Here is a 20,283-nt window from a genome sequence, read left to right on the forward strand (position 1 = left end):
CAAACCGGATTCAACAACACATCAAAAAGCTTATCCACCATGATCAAGTGGGCTTCATCCCTGGGATGCAAGGCTGGTTCAACATTCGCAAATCAATAAACATAATCCAGCATATAAACAGAACCAAAGACAAGAACCACATGGTTATCTCAATAGATGCAGAAAAGGCTTTTGACAAAATTCAACAGCCCTTCATGCTAAAAACGCTCAATAAATTCGGTATTGATGGAACGTACCTCAAAATAATAAGAGCTATTTATGACAAACCCACAGCCAATATCATACTGAATGGGCAAAAACTGGAAAAATTCCCTTTGAAAACTGGCACAAGACAGGGATGCCCTCTCTCACCACTCCTATTCAACATAGTGTTGGAAGTTCTGGCTAGGGCAATTAGGCAAGAGAAAGAAATCAGGGGTATTCAGTTAGGAAAAGAAGAAGTCAAATTGTCCCTGTTTGCAGATGACATGATTGTATATTTAGAAAACCCCATTGTCTCAGCCCAAAATCTCCTTAAGCTGATAAGCAACTTCAGCAAAGTCTCAGGATACAAAATTAATGTGCAAAAATCACAAGCATTCTTATACACCAGTAACAGACAAACAGAGAGCCAAATCATGAATGAACTTCCATTCACAATTGCTTCAAAGAGAATAAAATACCTAGGAATCCAACTTACAAGGGATGTAAAGGACCTCTTCAAGGAGAACTACAAACCACTGCTCACTGAAATAAAAGAGGACACAAACAAATGGAAGAACATACCATGCTCATGGATAGGAAGAATCAATATCGTGAAAATGGCCATACTGCCCAAGGTAATTTATAGATTCAATGCCATCCCCATCAAGCTACCAATGACTTTCTTCACAGAATTGGAAAAAACTGCTTTAAAGTTCATATGGAACCAAAAAAGAGCCCGCATCTCCAAGACAATCCTAAGTCAAAAGAACAAAGCTGGAGGCATCACGCTACCTGACTTCAAACTATACTACAAGGCTACAGTAACCAAAACAGCATGGTACTGGTACCAAAACAGAGATATAGACCAATGGAACAGAACAGAGTCCTCAGAAATAATACCACACATCTACAGCCATCTGATCTTTGACAAACCTGAGAAAAACAAGAAATGGGGAAAGGATTCCCTATTTAATAAATGGTGCTGGGAAAATTGGCTAGCCATAAGTAGAAAGCTGAAACTGGATCCTTTCCTTACTCCTTATACGAAAATTAATTCAAGATGGATTAGAGACTTAAATGTTAGACCTAATACCATAAAAATCCTAGAGGAAAACCTAGGTAGTACCATTCAGGACATAGGCATGGGCAAAGACTTCATGTCTAAAACACCAAAAGCAACGGCAGCAAAAGCCAAAATTGACAAATGGGATCTCATTAAACTAAAGAGCTTCTGCACAGCAAAAGAAACTACCATCAGAGTGAACAGGCAACCTACAGAATGGGAGAAAATTTTTGCAATCTACTCATCTGACAAAGGGCTAATATCCAGAACCTACAAAGAACTCAAACAAATTTACAAGAAAAAAACAAACAACCCCATCAAAAAGTGGGCAAAGGATATGAACAGACATTTCTCAAAAGAGGACATTCATACAGCCAACAGACATATGAAAAAATGCTCATCATCACTGGCCATCAGAGAAATGCAAATCAAAACCACAATGAGATACCATCTCACACCAGTTAGAATGGCGATCATTAAAAAGTCAGGAAACAACAGGTGCTGGAGAGGATGTGGAGAAATAGGAACACTTTTACACTGTTGGTGGGATTGTAAACTAGTTCAACCATTATGGAAAACAGTATGGCGATTCCTCAAGGATCTAGAACTAGATGTACCATATGACCCAGCCATCCCATTACTGGGTATATACCCAAAGGATTATAAATTATGCTGCTCTAAAGACACATGCACACGTATGTTTATTGCAGCACTATTCACAATAGCAAAGACTTGGAATCAACCCAAATGTCCATCAGTGACAGATTGGATTAAGAAAATGTGGCACATATACACCATGGAATACTATGCAGCCATAAAAAAAGATGAGTTTGTGTCCTTTGTAGGGACATGGATGCAGCTGGAATCCATCATTCTTAGCAAACTATCACAAGAACAGAAAACCAAACACCGCATGTTCTCACTCATAGGTGGGAACTGAACAATGAGATCACTTGGACTCGGGAAGGGGAACATCACACACCGGGGCCTATCATGGGGAGGGGGGAGGGGGGAGGGATTGCATTGGGAGTTATACCTGATGTAAATGACGAGTTGATGGGTGCAGCACACCAACAAGGCACAAGTATACATATGTAACAAACCTGCACGTTATGCACATGTACCCTACAACTTACAGTATAATAATAATAAATAAATTAAAAAAAAAAAAAAAAAACAAAAACAAAAAAAAACCACACACACAAAAAAAGAGCCCATTCCAATTGTTAACTGACTTTATCATTAATCCCTTCCCTTCACAGAATGAAATCTGCCTCCTTATGACTCACACATGTTGAAAGAGAAGCAATGAAAAATCCGTTACTAGCATGAACTTGACTCAATTAGGCCAGACTTCTGATTATTTAGAGCTTGTTTCATGTGTAACCATGGCAGCTGAGGTAAACAGTTGCTATGTTTCAAATACAACTGTGAGGTCTAAAAAATGACCTCAGTGAAAGGCAGAGACTTTTAACAGGAAGTTGGCTGCAGGCAACTCATCCAGATCAGAATGATACAAGCAGCTCAAATACCCACTCTGAGGTTCCATACAAGATAAAAACTATGGTTAAGTAGAGATTCCAGGAAGGCTAAGCATAGCAAGGCACTAAAACAACAACTTAATCTAGAAAGACTGAATCAGAAAGTCCGCTTCAGAAAGATAGTCCATTTTTAGAAACACATCAGTGGTAGTAATGTCTTACTAAAATCCAGGGTTATCTGTCAAATTCCTGGAAACATCCATCTCAGAAAATAAACAATATTAAGAAAATTAAATCATTCTTATTTCCTCATTAAAATTCACCTACTCCAAAACCTGGAAAGAAGCAGTGAAATTAACAGCCAGGAACTCTGAGTTTAATACTGTTTAGCTAATAGCCACTTATACCACCTTAGGCAAGCCATTTAAATGAGCTTGAGCTGAATCTGAAAGGATATATGGGTCTTGATCTATGATTGTTTACAAATCCACAATTTTGGTATTTTACCTTTCCTTGCACATGATTTCCAAAGGATTCTATACATTTGAAATGCACTTTATTTTAAAGATTTTGTTCACTGGTTTATTTACCGTTAGCAAAGCTGTGCTCAGTAGCCACCCAAGAATTGTTCCTATTTTTTCCTTCTTTTTTCTGTTACTGTTAGGCTGAGTAAATCTAAATCACTTGCTTCAACAAGCATATTCTTCATATTCTTATTTTTTCTCTTTCTGAAGTATCAGAACAAGTAGAAAAAATTTTTAAAGGGGCAAAATTTACTCTTCAACTGATTTTCATTATGCCTAAATCTCTTTATTCGTCTGGTCTCACACAAGCATAAGTGCTACAATAATTACTAAGATAATCCTTCAGTGTCAAGTTTATATTTGGTCATGTTAGTGCCTTGTAGTAGGATACAATAAAAAATTAAACTTCTACACAAAGTCCTACTCAGCAAATCAAGGAAGAGGTTGTCAACATTTTTGTTTAATTAGAAATGTATTATTAGATTTTTGCCCCAAACTCCAGTCATCTATTCAAAAAGAGTTTTTTTTTTAAATTATAAATGTTTCATTTGGAGGAAATAAGATGTATCCCAGAATGCTTTCATAAATTAATCAAAGTCTCCTGGCCCAAGAGGAAGAGAAAAGACTTGCAGTAAGGTACAATGCTATAAAAGCGTATCATTCAAATTCTCAAAACCTCCCCAAGGGATTGTCAAAAGTGGTAAGTGATAATGAGGACACCCAGAAGATGAGAACTAAGAAGTCACTTTGATTTGGCTGACAAGGAAATTCATGACCTTCAAGACAGGAGTTTCAAGAGAGTGATAGCAGCAGAAATTAAGATATGATTAGGTGGTGATAAAGAGAAGGCAAGGGCCAGGAGCAGTGGCTCAGACCTGCAATCCCAGCACTTTGGGAGACTGAGGCAGAAGGATCACTTGAACTGGGGAAGCTGAAGCTGCAGTGACCTGTGATGGCAACACTGCACTCCAGTCTGGGTGACAGAGTGAGACCCTGTCTCTAAATAAGTAAATAAACAAATAAAATTTTAAAAAGAGAAGGCAAGGAGCATAGATACTCTCTTAAGAATTCTGGTAGGCATCAGAGTGAACAGGCAACCTATAGAATGGGAGAAAATTTTTGCAATCTACCCATCTGACAAAAGATCTGGACAAATATCCAGAATCTACAAAGAACTTAAACAAATTTACAAGAAAAAAACAAACAACCCCATCAAAAAGTGGGCAAAGGATATGAACAGACACTTCTCAAAAGAAGACATTTATACGGCCAACAGACATATGAAAAAATGCTCATCATCACTGGTCATCAGAGAAATGCAAATCAAAACCACAATGAGATACCATCTTATAACAGTTAGAATGGTGATCACTAAAAAGTCAGGAAACAACAGATGCTGGAGAGGATGTGGAAAGATAGGAACACTTTTACACTGTTGGTGGGAGTGTAAACTAGTTCAACCATTGTGGAAGATAGTGTGGCAATTCCTCAAGGATCTAGAACTAGAAATACCATTTGACCCAGCAATCCCATTACTGGGTATATACCCAAAGGATTATAAATCATGCTACTATAAAGACACATGCACACGTATGCTTACTGCGGCACTGTTAACAATAGCAAAGACTTGGAACCAACCCAAATGTCCATCAATGACAGACTGGATTAAGTAAATGTGGCACATATACACCATAGAATACTATGCAGCCATAAAAAATGATGAGTTCATGTCCTTTGCAGGGACATGGATGAAGCTGGAAACCATCATTCTGAGCAAACTATCACAAGCACAGAAAACCAAACCGCATGTTCTCACTCAGGTGGGAATGGAACAATGAGATCACCTGGACACAGGGCAGGGAACATCACATACCGGGGCCTGTTGTGGGGTAGGGCACTGGGGGAGGGATAGCATTAGGAGAAATACTTAATGTAAATAATGAGTTAATGGGTGCAGCAAACCAACATGGCACATGTATACCTATGTAACAGACATCCATGTTGTGCACACGTACCCTATAACTTAAAGTATTAAAAAAAAAAAAAGAATTCTAGTAGGGAAGGAAAGGAGAGAGAATCAACAGACAATTCCTGGAAGGTATAGTAAGAAAGTTTTTTTTCCTACAAAGGAGGAACTTGGGGTATGTTTTAGAGAATTGGGAAAATAACGATATGTAGCATATTTCAAGATTCATTTTACTATTGAGATGGTAAAAGACGGTCTCAGATAAGAAGGAAAAACTCAATTTAATATCCTGGATACTTTCCTAATTTTAAAAAGTGTGCCTTGATGGAATATTTAAATCTATGCAGATTAATGGCATTCTTTATTTATTTTTTTTCTTTTTTCTTTTTAGAGACAGAGTCTCACTCTTTCACCCAGGCTGGAGTGCAGCAGTGCAATCACGGCTCAATGCAGCCTTAAACTCCTGGTCTCAAGTAATCCTCCTATCTCAGCCTTCAGGCACAAGACACCATGTCCAACTAATTTTTAAATTTTTGTAGAGATGGGGGTCTTGCTATGTTGCCCAGGCTGGTCTTGAGTTTTCTGGGCTCAAGTGATCCTCCTGCCTCAACCTCCCAAAGCACTGGGATTATAGTCATGAGCCACCATGCCTGGCCCTTTTTAATTAAGTGCTAAAAACTTGGTTTAGTGCTAGATTAAGTATATCATAAAATGGGTAAGTAATCATAGCTACTAGCCTTATACTACCAGAAGCCTTGCCTTCTATGTTCATATTTTGTGAAATACATTTTTTCCAAATTAGACATATTTAAGACTTACCTGCTGATCAAACATCCTATGTTCTCTCTGGCCTGACTCCAGATCCTCTTCCGAAAGTGACACCAAAGAGTCAACCCGTTCCTCACCACCGAATGGGTGTCTGAGCTCTTTGGCATTTGCAGAGCTTACTTCTAGAGATGAGGATGGCTTGTTTCCGACACCAGCTCCTCCTGTCAAGCCTTCTAGACTGAAACTGAACACAGGGCACAAAAGTTAATTCATTCTATTGCTGGGTCTCAAAAACAGAGGAGGACACAAAATCCCTTTGGGTGTATCTCCCTTGTTCATGTATTATTTCTATGTCAGCTAGCAAAACTGTCTAAAAGGGCATAGCACAAAGAATACCACCTACCTTTCCTCCACAGATCTTGGAATACTGAGAAAGAATACTGCACTTAGATTTTCTTACCCCATTAAATTTATCCAAATGTTGAACCACCTAAGATCATTTCTCAGATATTTTTCAATATACTATACAGACAGACCATAGTTATCGGATACTTTATAAATGTTTTTCCTTGATCTAATTAATCTTTGTGAATCTAACTGTACTAATGCCAAGTAATTAAATCTCACAGAGAAAATATGAGCTTAAGTAACTTTCAGAAGGCAAACTGGGTAACTTGCCCTTATGTCCATTAAGTGGACCTTTATAATTTTACGTTCAAGTTGACCTTTATAATTTTACAGGTATGCTTTCACCCCAGAAAACCCAAGTGTTACTCATGAGTGTTACCATCTATTCTATGCACACCTGGCCAAACAACTGCTGACAGACTTCCCGAGAATTGTTAGTTGCAACAGGCACATATAACACCTTAATGAACAAATGCTGAAAAAGCAACCAGGTCTAATAGTAGAAAGAGCTGTAATTTTTTGCCTGGATATTGGTAAAGGGAACAAAGGCAATCAGGATTTGGCATTTTAAAGAGGATTCCTCCAAGAAAGATTCTGTGGTTTGCAGAATGAAAAGCATTTTCAGTAAGCAGAAGGCTACAGAGACAGGTTAGTGATTTAACCTCCTTGGGTTACTAACTAGAATAATTCACATCTATTACAACTGCAGCGGAAACTTCTTTAAAATAACCAAGATCTCAAAACACAGCTGTAGCTGACGATGTTCTCAGCTAACAATGAGCTGGAATTCAATTGGAAGGTATACTAAAGCTACTCAGTTATCTCCACTCAAGGAAAACTGTACAGAAAATTGCTACAATTAAGTTCATACCTACCAGTCCAGGATTTGTATGCTTTTTAAATTATTTATTTATTTATTTATTTTGGTTTTGTAAATCACTTATTATGAAATGAAGCCATATATATCTCTATTTTCTCTAGTAGGTAAATTAAACAAGGGATATGTTTTTCTTACTTCAATATAATAGAAATCATGACTAACTACAAGTAAATGTCTCTGTAAACCTCATTTTCTTTCTTTTCCTTTTTTTTTTTTTTTTTTTTTTTTTTTTGAGACAGAGCCTCCCTCTGTTGCCCCGGCTGGAGTGCAGTGGCCTCATCTTGGCTCACTGCTACCTCCATCTCCTGGGTTCAAGTGGTTCTCCTGCCTCAGCCTCCCAAGTAGCTGAGATTACAGGTACCTGCTACTGTGTCTGGCTAATTTTTGTATTTTTAGTAGAGACAGGGTTTCACCATGTTGGTCAGGCTGGTCTCAAATGCCTGACCTCAGGTAATCTGCCCACCTGAGCCTCCCAAAGTACTGGGATTACAGGTGTGAGCCATCACACCTGGCCTGTAAAACTCATTTTCAATACCAGGGATAAGAAGAGGGGCTAAGTGAAGAAGAAATTACTTGAAAAGCCTAAGAAAACCAGATCTATGCTTATTGCAAAAGTTAATCCTGAAAATGTTTTAGTAATCAAATCTGGCTGTTCAGTTGAGACAAGAATATGAAACGACGAGGAGTCTCCGAATTTGGAATCTACACAGATTGGTGGATTTAGAAGCATAACAGAAATCAGTACATCTTATTAGCTGCCTTGGTTCTTTGATTGTTTTATTCAGGATCCAAGAATTTCTAGGATCTGAAAATCAAGACAGGCCAAGACAGAGATAAATCTGTGCAGAAAACATCAAATCTATGGCCATTTGAGACATACAGGATGCATCACCTGACTCTTAGGCTGTATCCCCTCAGTTGAGTTAGTGACACCCATAGCAGAGGCAATGAAACGCTGTGCTCACAGACAAAGCAGGCTGGCCATATGCATCCCAGCCACACAGAAGCCAGCTCCAAGCCAAAAGCCCTGATGGCATATTTTATGGTTCCCCATTTGGTGGCTGGACACATAACAATATCATACCTTCTGTAATTAAGATCAGCACTTAGGCCAGCAGAGTACTGCACACCAGAGGGGCACCAGCTCATACTGGGGATGACATCAAAGACAGAAACAGAAATGCAGGGAGAAAAGAGGAAACAGGGATGGAGTTACTAGGTTTAAAAACGAAGGGCATAGTTAAGAGACAGACGGATTTATTTGTTCAACAAAAAATTTAGGAATGTAACACTGACAATTTTTAAAAAGGCTAGAATAAAAACCATAGAAACTTAAAAATGTTTTATTCTTGTCTAGATAGCACTGTGGAAAAGACTGTGGGTTCTTTACAGTATCACCAGTTCAACCTGAAACCCAAACATTCCTTCTAGTGAACCCGTGGCAACTACCTATGGCTCACTCTTCAGACATGAGAGGTGTTTCAAACTCCATCATTGGGAATAATCTCTCAGTACATCCCATACTCCCACATCACCCTTACCACAGTATCGCTAACCCTAGACTTTTTAAAAGAGACAGTGACAAACTGTGCTCTGGTGGACTCATGAAGTCATCAGTTTTTTTTTTTTCATGTGTTTCCATTATAGATCCAACCAAACCAGACAATTAATAGATTTTGCATAAGATACTTAGTCAACACTGGCATCCATCTTCAAACCCTACTCACTAGGCTACTATGTTAAAGATAAAGCATATAACACTGATTAAATATTTGCTTATATTTTAATGATAATGAAAACTCTCCCCCAAGATGGAGTTTCACTCTTGTTGCCCAGGCTGGAGTGTAATGGTGCGATCCTGGCTCACCGTAACCTCTGTCTCCCGGGTTCAAGTGATTCTCCTGCCTCAGCCTCCTGAGTAGCTGGGATTACAGGCATGTGCCACCACACCCAGCTAATTTGGTTTTTTTTTTTTTAGTAGAGATGGGGTTTCACCATGTTGGTGAGGCTGGTCTTGAACTCCGGATCTCAAGTGATCCACCCACCTCAGTCTCCCAAAGTGCTGGGATTACAGGCTTGAGCCACTGCACCTGGCTGATAATAAAAATTTTTTAAAAAGGAATTCTATGCCACTAAGTTAGAAATGTATCTTTTAAATGTTAAGTTTGTATCCGTTTTTCCCAAAAGATTAAAAAAAAAAATCCACCTGATCATCTACTTCCTTGAATATCCCAGTAGGGGTGTCTATTCTCAAGTAGCAGGGACAGAAAATGTGGGGTTGGAAATGCTAAGTAAACACCACTAGCTAAAGCAATAATCAATTCAAAACATTGTGTGCTCTATAAAGGAAACTGCATGGAAACGTCAGGATTTTTATTAACAAAAACTATCATTTAAAAAATACCCTGCTACCTGGGCCATAAAGTTCTGGGTGATGTGCTTTTGTTTTCTGAGAAGAGATAAAAGCAGAGCTTGTGGACAACAATAAAACCACTCGGCTCCCTCCAGAATCTTGCAGATGGGAAGGGCTGGCACCAAAAAAATTAGATACATTGGATATATCTAACAACTTTGTTTTGTTGTCAAGTGGGGTTTTTGGCTGGAGAAAGGAGACAAGGAAAATGGTGGGAGGATGTAAGAGCTATCCCTATGGCTCTTTAAAAAAATCTTTACCATATCATTTAAAACTAAATAGTATAAAGCATTTTAAATCAGATTAAATTAGTGGTATAAAGCTTACAAGTGCAGAAGCAGAAAGTAAAAATACAGTGGAGACACTTCTCTGTTCTGGTAAGTGGGATGACACTGACACAATTTACTTGTGTGAGGAGAAGATATATATTTTACAAACACACGTAAGACTCAGAAGTCCGTTCTTCGACATTATTAAATTTTAAATCGCCAGTTAATAAACAGGCATATTTTTACCTAAATATCCAACTTCTTTTTTTAGAAACAGAATGTGGCAAATCAGTAACTGAACATACACTGCCAAACCATCATTTTTAAAAATAATCTCCTTCTACAGATTTAAATGTTTCTTTACTTTCAGGATATGACAATGATGTGGAATACTGTGAAGAGATTTAACATGAAGAGAATGAAAAACGATAGGGAGGCAGGAAGACAAACATAATAGCTTTTTTTTTTTTTTTTTTTTTTTTGAGACTCAGACTCATTCTGTCACCCAGGCTGGAGTGCAGTGGCATGATCTCAGCTCATTGTAACCTCTGCCTCCCGGGTTCAAGCAATTCTCCTGCCTCAGCCTCCTGAGTAGCTGGGATTGCAGGTGCGTGCCACCACACCTGGCTAATTTTTGTGCTTTTAGTAGAGATGAGGTTTCACCATGTTTCCCAGGCTGGTCTCAAACTCCTGGGCTCAAGCAATCCATCTGGCTCAGCCTCCCAAAGTGCTGGGATTACAGGCGTGAGCCACCGTGCTCAGCCAAGATGTAACAGCTTTTCTAAGGAACCAGGAAGGAAGCTGCAGATGGTCTACAATGTCTGCCCTTTCTGGTAACAGAAAACTCCTTTCATAATTAAGGGTATTTTTGAAAGCATCGTCATTTCCTCAATTAGTAGGGGTAATATTTAGCAGTTCTTTGGCTTTGAGATTTGGAAAGTTCTAGATTAAAAAAAAACAAATGTCCCTCCCCCTGCCTTATAATACTTGTTGTAATGTTTCAATTTTACAAAATTTTAAATTATACATTACATTCTTCCTACAAAAGTAAGTTTCACTAGGGATGAAACTGGCTGGAGTTGTTGACGACAGGCACATCTATACACTAACTCGGACTGCATCCAGCAATCTGTCGTCTCCCACTTTGTCATCAAGTGCCTGTTTTTAATAAGCTCATATTGAAAAGCTTTAATAAAGACCCAGACAAATGTACCTCCAAAGAACCTTCTACGGAAAAGCATTTAGTAGAGATGGGGTTAAAACTTGTTTAACAACTTATTTTCTGGAAGAACAATTTCATAGGAATCACGATTATCTGAAATTCATGAGAACATTTGAATTTAAGCTCAATTTCTTGCCTAAAATCTGGAATTAAACAAAGCATCCACTTGGAAAAGACAAAGTCGGAAAGATCACTATTCGCCTACTTCCCAAAAAACAGGTTCAGCTAATAGTTAAAAATACTTCTTTACAAATGTCTCCTAATATGAGAAACTGGCAGTAATATAACCCTAATTTTTGGACTTCTAAACGTTTTTCTAAACAATGGAAGAAAAGGCCACTAATGACTTCTAAAGAAAATCCAATGCAAAATTTGAAGCGAATTAGCAATCTGACTAGAAATTACTTCTCAGCTTAAAAATCATTTATTTTTAGCTTCAAAATATTACCTGACAAATACTAATTAAGGAATTCAAAGGCCAAGAGATGAACTTATACCTCTGATTTGCTTTAAGAAATGACTACATCCACAATGGAATGGAAAATGCCACGTGGCCTAGTAATAAAGTCTTTCATTACATTATTAAAGAATGTGTTGACAATATTTCAGGGCCTATATACAAGCACACACACATTCCTGGTTTTTCTTTTGTGGAGAAGAAAAAAATAGTACTCCCCAGGGTCCATTAAATAGGTACGACATAGACAATTCTTCGAACTCTTCTAGAGAAAGCTGGGTGAGACCCTATTATCACAGTCATCTGAACACCAATAAGCACAAGATTGAAAAAATTAAAAATAATTTTTAAAAAAGATAAAATAGGATAAAACTGCAATTAAAGAAACCATTTCATATAAAATGGACATTGGCAATTAATAAGTACCTATATTTTATTTGCCTGAATTAGATGGGACATTACTTAAAAGTAGATGGTCCAATCATGGATTAAGCAGAATGAGATGCTTGTTAGTATACGCTCAGAGGTGACATGGTTAGTCCATCAAGTTAACGAACTCTGTACCTTCTCCTATGAATGGGAGGTCTCCTGACAACATCCCCAAGAGCTCGCATTGAACTGAAAATGAATGGTGAAGAGGTCAGTGTTGCAGATGAAACAAAATGGGATACAAATGCATGAAACATACAGACACCACACTGGGGAGAGAGACACTGCTCAAAGAGAAATGGCACAGGGAAGAGAATGAAGGAATGTGGAATGAGAAAAACATCAGGACAAAAAGGGACTGACAATTTCTGTGGAGGGCTACTTTGCTCCTCCCCTTGCTCCAAGGAGTTAATCAGATGGCAAAAGTTATGAAGTTTATTAAATCATTAAAGAATCAGAAAAAAATTACTACTCAAAGTTTTAAAGGGGGTTTTCTTAACACTTTAAAATTCAGGTTATACTACATGCAGGTAACACTATAAGAATTAGTCAAACTGATTAAAATCTCACTCTCATTCCATTATCTTCAGAGGTATTAGGACAATGGTCCTAGATAAGCCTCAGCAATAAATTCAAACAGGAGATCCCATGACATTATGCAGGATGAAAATAAGTAGAGTTCTAGTCTCAGTTCAGTACTAGACTGACTGTAAGACTTCATGTTTGTTTCTTAATTCAAAGCTGACATGAAACTACTGCCTCCAATATTTTATCATTCATAAGTTTCATTAATGTGGTAAGAATAAACGTTCCCATTTACCAAACACTCACTATATGACAATCACATTTCACTGTATTATTAAAAATAATAATGAAGGTATTTTACAGATGAGAAAATTAAAGCTTAGAGGGGTCAGGTGACTTGCCCAGGGTCATTTACATGGTAAATTAGGGAGCTGGGGTCTGAACACAGATTTTCCTGATTCCAAAGCCTATATTCTTTCTTCTATACTATGGGGTCTCCTAAATTCTTTTACCAACAATAACACAAATCAGAAGCTTCTCAAAAGCAAGCACACACTGAGACACTAAACAAACTGCCTCCCATCTCACCTCCGGTGGTTCATTTCTGCATCGCTGGCTGCATTTTTCCCAGGCCCCCAGCTGTGCCTCCGGAAGGGGGAAAGAGAGCGCATGGAGCTCCTCAGGACAGAGCAGTTTGCAGGCACTTCAGTGATACTGTCCATCTCCTCCTCCTCCACGTCGCCTGGGTCAGCAGGCTCACTCTCACTTTCTCGACCCTCAGCTCCCATCCCATGGCTGTAGAATCCATCAAGGCTTTGCCGATCTCTTGATCTGTTTGGCTTTAAAATCTGGGAGAGAGACACATCACTGCCATGAGAAGAATGTTGGTCCAGTGAAGCCGTGTCATCGGTGGATGAACTGGATCCGGTGATATCACAGGTCAACTGCTCTTCCTCCGGCTGTAATGGAGAGAAAGCACATATGGTTGAAGCCAGCAGGGCCAATCAGATAGCCTCAGTTACTCTAGATCAAGCTAATGGCTTCTCAGTGGGTTCCAGGCAGGCAAGATCATGATTGGCCTCAGAGACTTGTTTTTTTAATAGGATGATCACAGTTGGATTCAAATCTCCCCGGACTCTAGAAAAGAAACAGTCTAGATCTATCCTCTTTCTGTTTGTTTTTGAGACAGAGTCTCACTCTGTTGCCCAGGCTGGAGTACAGTTGCTCCATCTCAGCTCACCACAACCTCTGCCTCCCGGATTCAAGAGATTATCCTGCTTCAGCCTCCCAAGTAGCTGGAATTACAGGCATGCACCACCACACCTGGGTAATTTTTGTAGTTTTAGTAGAGACAGGGTTTCACCATGCTGGCCAGGCTGGTCTCTAACTCCTGACTTCAAGTTATCCACCCACCTCAGCCTCCCTCTGGGATTACAGGTGTGAGCCATCCCACCTGGCCTAGGTCTATCCTCTTTATACCTTTTACTAGAGGTACTAGACTAGAAGTACATCATTTTTTCTTTCTTTTCTTTTTTTTTCCAATTTGAGACAGGGTCTCACTGTGTCACTCAGGCTGGAGTGCAATGGTGAAATCATGGCTTACTGCAGCCTTGACCTCCTGGACGCAAGCGATCCTCCCACCTCAGCCTCCTGAGTAGCTGGAACTAGAAGCAAGTGCCAGCATGTTCAGCTAATTTTTTTTGTGTATTTCTTTTAGACACAGGGTTTCACCATGTTGCCCAGGATGGTCTTGAACTCCTGGGATCAAGCAATCCTCTTGTCTTGGCTTCCCAAAGTGCTGGGATAAAGGTTTGAGCCACTGTGACCATCCCATTTTTTTTCTTTCTTTAAGAGGAAAAAGATCAAATTTATGTTAGTTCTTTCAGTCAATATCACCAACTGCAATGAAGGGAATCCATTTGTCTCTGGGTTTTTTTGTATATGAAAACTAAATTCATAATGTGTTAGATTTAATTTTTTTTTTACAAGCTTTAACTGAAAACAAAGCAGTCTGCTTGGCTACAATAATAATGTGCTGAAATTAACATTCCAAAAGCAAGTCTATGGTTGTTTTTAGTGGCCTTCTGAAAAATGTGGAATAGCTTATGACCCCACCTAAAGTTTGCCACAAATGCATAAGTACTTTTACAAATATCTAAATGGATGAAAGCTATACATTTTTCTCATTTCACTGAGAACTGGCTGAGTGTTATGAGGCCAAATCATACATTAAATAATCAGTCCTGGCAATGAGGTCTTTGATAAAGTGATGACGCTCTTTCCTGGCTAACCTCTGCCTAACAGGTTCTGTGTAACTTTGTTCTAGTAGCCTGACATTTTCTACTTGTCGAAACATACCAGTGGCCAGGCGGGGTGGCTCACGCCTGTAATCCCAGCTACTGGGGAGACTGAGACAGGAAAATCTTTTGAACCCGAAAGGGAGCAAGGGAGGGAGATACCAGAACACAGAATTTGATGGGTGAGGGAAAGATGAGCTTCATGGTACCCAAAAGACCAAAAGAAGTGTCTAAGAGATGCTTGATCATACTTAAGATGTGGGCACTGTCTTAATAGCTATTTTGCACTCTTATGGGATGGGGGCAGGGAACAGGGAAGGGCATTTTGTAATTCTTTTTCCCTTTTTCACAATATTTTCCTAATTAGTCTACTCAATGTTTTAATTAAGGGTAAAAAAATTTACGGTTCTTCAAGAAAGAGAAAAAAATTATGAAAATCTTTCGGCTTTGGAATAGAAAACAAGCTCTATACTATAAGGAGACTCTTTTTAAAGGTTTGATGTAATAGTTCAAAAGCACACCACCTTCTAAAAGCACCCTTTCTACCTTTTGGGCTTGATCTCACAAGCTAATAAGAAGGCTTTCTTTTTCCAGTTCTGTGGAATCCAGTTTCCTAGATTGTTTTTTAAGTAATGTATGAGATGTGAATGAGAGAGAAGATGCATGGGGATCACCAGACAGGTCAAACTGAGGCCCAGATTTTCCAATGGACTCAGGCATGAGCAGCAGAGTCAAGATTTGAACCCAGGCTGATTTCAACTCAAACTGCCCTATTCTGGTATCTCAATCATCTTTTTAAAATCCTGTAAGAACAAGACATCAAAGTCAGTATCAGAGAAGTCCCTTCACTGGGTCACTCTGTAAAATAAAACTATGGTTCACCAAGTAAATTCTAAATTGTGGTAGGTATTATTTTAAAATGAAACAACTGAGTATGCTTTTAAAGTGAGTGAGGGACTCGGGGGCTTCCTAAAGGGGTCCTATTCACGGAGCAACTCTCCATGGACAAGGACAATGTAAATGGTCTCGTGAATGTCTCGGCTTTCTCACTGTACTGGGTTGAATAGTGTCCTCCTCAGATACATGTCCTTCTCAGAATGTGACCTTATTTGGAAAGAGGGTCTTTGCAGATATAATTAGTTAAGATGAGGTTATACTGGAGTAGGGTGGATCCAAAATGTCCCCAGATCCCATATGAATGGTGTCCTTGCAAGAGGAGAAGAGACACAAAAAGACACACAGGAGAGAATACCACGTGAAGACAGAGGAAGAGATTAGAGTGCAGCATCTACAACCCAAGGAACACCAAGGACTGTGAACAAGCACCAGAGACTAGGAGAGAGGCCATTTTCTCTCAGAGCCTACAGAAGGAAAGCAGCCCCACTGACACAGTGATTAGGATCCCCAGCCTTCAGAACTGGGACCAAGTACATTCGTGTTGTTTACAGCCACCCTGCTTCCAGTAATTTGTTACAGCAGCCCTAGGAAGCTAATATACTCACCCTTAGCTGCCTAAATGTCTAATTCTCAAAATAATATCAAGGGACAAACAGAATGAACATCAATAAAGCAAAATGTGTAAAAAGCCTGCTCTAAAACACACAAGAAAGGCTTCAAAGCAAACAAAAATTTTGAGTTAAAGTTTCCATTTATTAATTTGTCATATAGCCTTCTTACAAGTTAGCTCTTCTCAGTTTGGAAATAACTCACAGACAGTTGTATAGGTGCTTCTTCACTGGCAGCTAATCTTGGAAGGATTTTGCCTTGGAAAAAAAAGTCTGCTGGCCGGGCACGGTGGCTCAAGCTTGTAATCCCAGCACTTTGGGAGGCCGAGACGGGCGGATCACAAGGTCAGGAGATCGAGACCATTCTGGCTAACACGGTGAAACCCCATCTCTACTAAAAAAAAAAAAAAATACAAAAAACTAGCCGGAGGAGGTGGCGGGCGCCTGTAGGCAGGAGAATGGCATGAACCCGGGAGGCGGAGCTTGCAGTGAGCTGAAATCCGGCCACTGCACTCCAGCCTGGGTGACAGAGCGAGACTCTGTCTCAAAAAAAAAAAAAAAAAAAAAAAGAAAAGAAAAAAAGAAAAAAAAGGTCTGCTATCTCTCTGGCACTTTACCAATCTGAAGTTTATAAAGCAACCATCTACCCTTTTGAGACTCATTAAAATAAGGTGGGAAAATCTTTGGTGGCCTATTTATACATATTTTAAAAACAAAGAGCTCTGTCTAGAATATATTCTCAACACAAAGCCTTTCTTCCTAATACGTGCTTTTAACTCTGATCTCACTGAAACTACATGATTTCTACAGTCTCGTGCATCTGGTAAGAATAAAGTTCACACAGAATAATATTCTTATACTCAGTATTTTTACTGCACTATGCAGCTCTTACTATGAATTGGTGGTTATTACTTGAAAAAGGAAAACAAAACATCACTGGTGAAAATGTAAAATGGTACAACCACTTGGGAAAAGATCTGTTTCATAGCAAATTAAACCTATACCTACCATATAATCTAACAATTCGAATCCTAGGTATTTACTCAAGAGAAATGATATTATTTAGATTCCATTTATACGAAGTTCTGAAACAGAGAAAACTAATCTGTGGTGGGAAAACAAGACAGCTGTTGCCTTGAGAGGGTGTGAATGGAGACTGACTGAGAAAAGACATGAGGCAATTCCAAAGCAATGCTTATAGTCTGTATCCTGCTGCAGGCTGGGTACAAAGGTGAATGAAGGCTTCTATCAAAAGTCACCGATGGGTGCTCACTTTGATAGCACATATACTAAATTGGGACGATGCACAGAAGATTAGCATGGCCTCTGTGCAAGGATGATGCACACATTCGTGAAGCGGTCATTAAATTTTTTTTTAAAAGTCACTGACTGGTACCCTCAGGATTGTACATTTCACTGTATGTAAATTTTACCAAAAAACCCAATCAGCCTATAAACAAATATTGAATTCTAAGTGTTCAGAGGTGAAGTATATTGATATCTGAACACTTAGAATTTAGGCAAACTGGGTGGACAGAAGGATGGACAGATATATAGTTACATAACAGAGCAAATACAATTAAAAGTTAATTGTAGGATCTAAGTAGTGGGTATATGGGTGTTCACTGTACAATTCTCCAAATGTTCTATATGCTTCAATATTTTCTTAATAAAATGTTGGGGAAAATGCCTGACTGGCTTTCTCAGCCAGAGTTACATTATACAGGTATGGACACATAAGTGCATACAGAGGTATAAACATTATATACATAGAATTACAAAAACTGCTGCATACTTTATATCTTATTACTATACTTGAAGAAATCATGCTTAATACTGCCAATATACTAGTCCTTTAATCTCCATTTATTCCCAAATATTTATTATTATTATTTATAATAATACACAAGGCACTCTACATGGACCTTGGAAAAGAACAGCTCACATTTTAAACACCTAACACATGCCAACCATTTAATCCATTTATGTTCAATATTTTAAGAAAAGTACCTGATTACAAGCATTACCACTGGCTCACAGTTTTAAATTTGTAATAATTTCAGCACTTGTGCATTAGGCAATTGTAGTTTTCTTTCTTTTTTTTTTTTGAGATGGGAGTATCACTCTGTTGCCCAGGCTGGAGTACAGTGGCACGATCTCAGCTCACTGCAACCTCTACCTCCCAGGTTCAAGCAATTCTTCTGCCTTAGCCTCCCGAGTAGCTGGGATTACAGGTGCCTGCCACCACGCCCAGCTAATTTTTGTATTTTTGGTAGAGATGGGGTTTCGCCATGTTGGCCAGGCTGGTCTCGAACTCCTGACCGCCAGTGATCCGCCTGCCTTGGTCTCTCAAAGTGCTGGGATTACAGGCATAAGCCACCACGCCCAGCTGCAATTGTAGTTTTCTTAATTAGGATTCTGTAAATACATTTACTTTTATTTATTTTTAAGACAGCGTCTCCCTCTGTTGCCCAGGCTGGAGTGCAGTTGCACAATCACAGCTCATTGCAGCATTGAACTTTAAGGTCCAAGTGATCCTCTCGCCTCTGCCTCCCAAGTAGCTGGGACTACAGACATGTGCCACCATGCCTGGCTAATTTTTAAATTTTTTAGTAGAGACAGGTTCTCACTATGTTGCCCAGGCTGGTCTCAATCTCCTGGACTCAAGCAGTCCTTTCACTTCAGCCTCCCAAAGTGTTGGGATTACAAGTGTGAACCAGTGTGCCTGGCTTACATTTACTTTTATCTCAAAAAGGTTTTTTGGGTTTTTTTAAAGTAATTTTTTTGGCTTGGGGATCAAGGACCTGAGAAAAACTACAACACATGAAAGAAGGATGTTCCCTTTAGGTTTTGTATCTTACGTAAGTCATTTTGATTTTTTTAAAATCAATTGTAGATACATCTTCTAACTAACCTGGGGAAAAAAAATACATGGAAGGGCTTTGATTTACCTCTCTTTGGGAAGAGAGGCAGCAACTATTAATATTTCCTGTAGACTTTAATTACCCTTTTGGATAGTAGAGTGGCCTAGATCATTATATTTTATAATCGTACTTTCTCTCTTAGCTAGTGCCAAAAAGAATCCTAGGATTTCTTTTCACTTTAGAAACAAAATCTAAATTTTATGCTGTTGATTAAAGATCTTAGGAACTCACACGTATTCATGAGAATAAACATGAAGCTCATAACACTCACTAAAGAGTCATTTACCAGGAGGTATACTGAATGGAAAGACAGGGTTAAGGTGAAAAGGTCACAGCAAACATTACGGGCTGTTAAAGACCTCTGTGAGGCCAGAGTCACACAAATGGCTGAAGGAAGTGACGTCATGTACCACTCATGGTTCACAGAAAAAGATGTTGCAATCTCTTGCCTACAGATTATTTTTTAGAGAAGGAGAAGAGGGTTAGAACCTGGGAACAAACTGCAATACATTTTGATATTTTGCATAGCACCCTCTGTGGATTACCCCTGAGGACGACTTTTAAGGAAGCAGCTGATGGCCTATCTGCCAGTGCCACACTTTTATTTAATCACTGGCTATTAGAGCAGGTTTGCAGAGGTTGAGAATAAAACAAAAAATGAATGGATTTTAGAGTCAGGCCTAGATGCAAACCTCAAGCTGGCTGCTCACCTACTAAATAATTTTGGATACATTTCTTTACCCATCAGTGCCTCTATTTCCTTAAGAGCATAAAACCACCTACTCGTCAGGGTTGATGGGCAACAAACTGAGATCAAATATTTTAAAAATTTAGTTCAGTACCTACTGTACAGTAACTATCCTGTCAATATTAGTTTATCTCTCTCCTTTTTGTAAGTCAGCCCTTGGTTTCATTAATGCTAGAGCAAACGTTTATTGCAAAACCTCCCCTGGTCACAGGCTACTTTGG

At 39.0% G+C, this 20,283-nt stretch overlaps 1 protein-coding gene and 1 non-coding gene across 16 annotated transcripts in view; one reads left to right on the plus strand and one right to left on the minus strand.

Annotated features, from left to right (window-relative positions):
- The window catches only part of AKAP13 (A-kinase anchoring protein 13), a 266,890-nt gene that overhangs the window by 83,582 nt on the left and 163,025 nt on the right, over window positions 1-20,283 (minus strand). For 9 of the 15 annotated variants that reach the window (XM_031669207.1, XM_031669206.1, XM_031669208.1 and 6 more), the window contains 4 exons: window positions 13,177-13,547; window positions 12,199-12,252; window positions 8,358-8,423; window positions 6,037-6,229 (listed from right to left, as the gene is read on the minus strand). In XM_031669207.1, the coding sequence (XP_031525067.1) occupies window positions 6,037-6,229; window positions 8,358-8,423; window positions 12,199-12,252; window positions 13,177-13,547 (684 nt within the window). The remainder of the gene's footprint in view (window positions 1-6,036; window positions 6,230-8,357; window positions 8,424-12,198; window positions 12,253-13,176; window positions 13,548-20,283) is intronic. The other 6 variants (XM_031669210.1, XM_031669214.1, XM_031669213.1 and 3 more) reach the window with 2 other exon arrangements.
- On the plus strand, window positions 17,656-17,761 carry LOC116276014. Its single transcript, XR_004185474.1, has one exon. It is a non-coding gene; the product is annotated as a U6 spliceosomal RNA (small nuclear RNA).

The sequence above is a fragment of the Papio anubis genome, chromosome 7, assembly GCF_008728515.1.
Source record: "Papio anubis isolate 15944 chromosome 7, Panubis1.0, whole genome shotgun sequence".
In the NCBI taxonomy this organism is placed as follows: domain Eukaryota; kingdom Metazoa; phylum Chordata; class Mammalia; order Primates; family Cercopithecidae; genus Papio; species Papio anubis.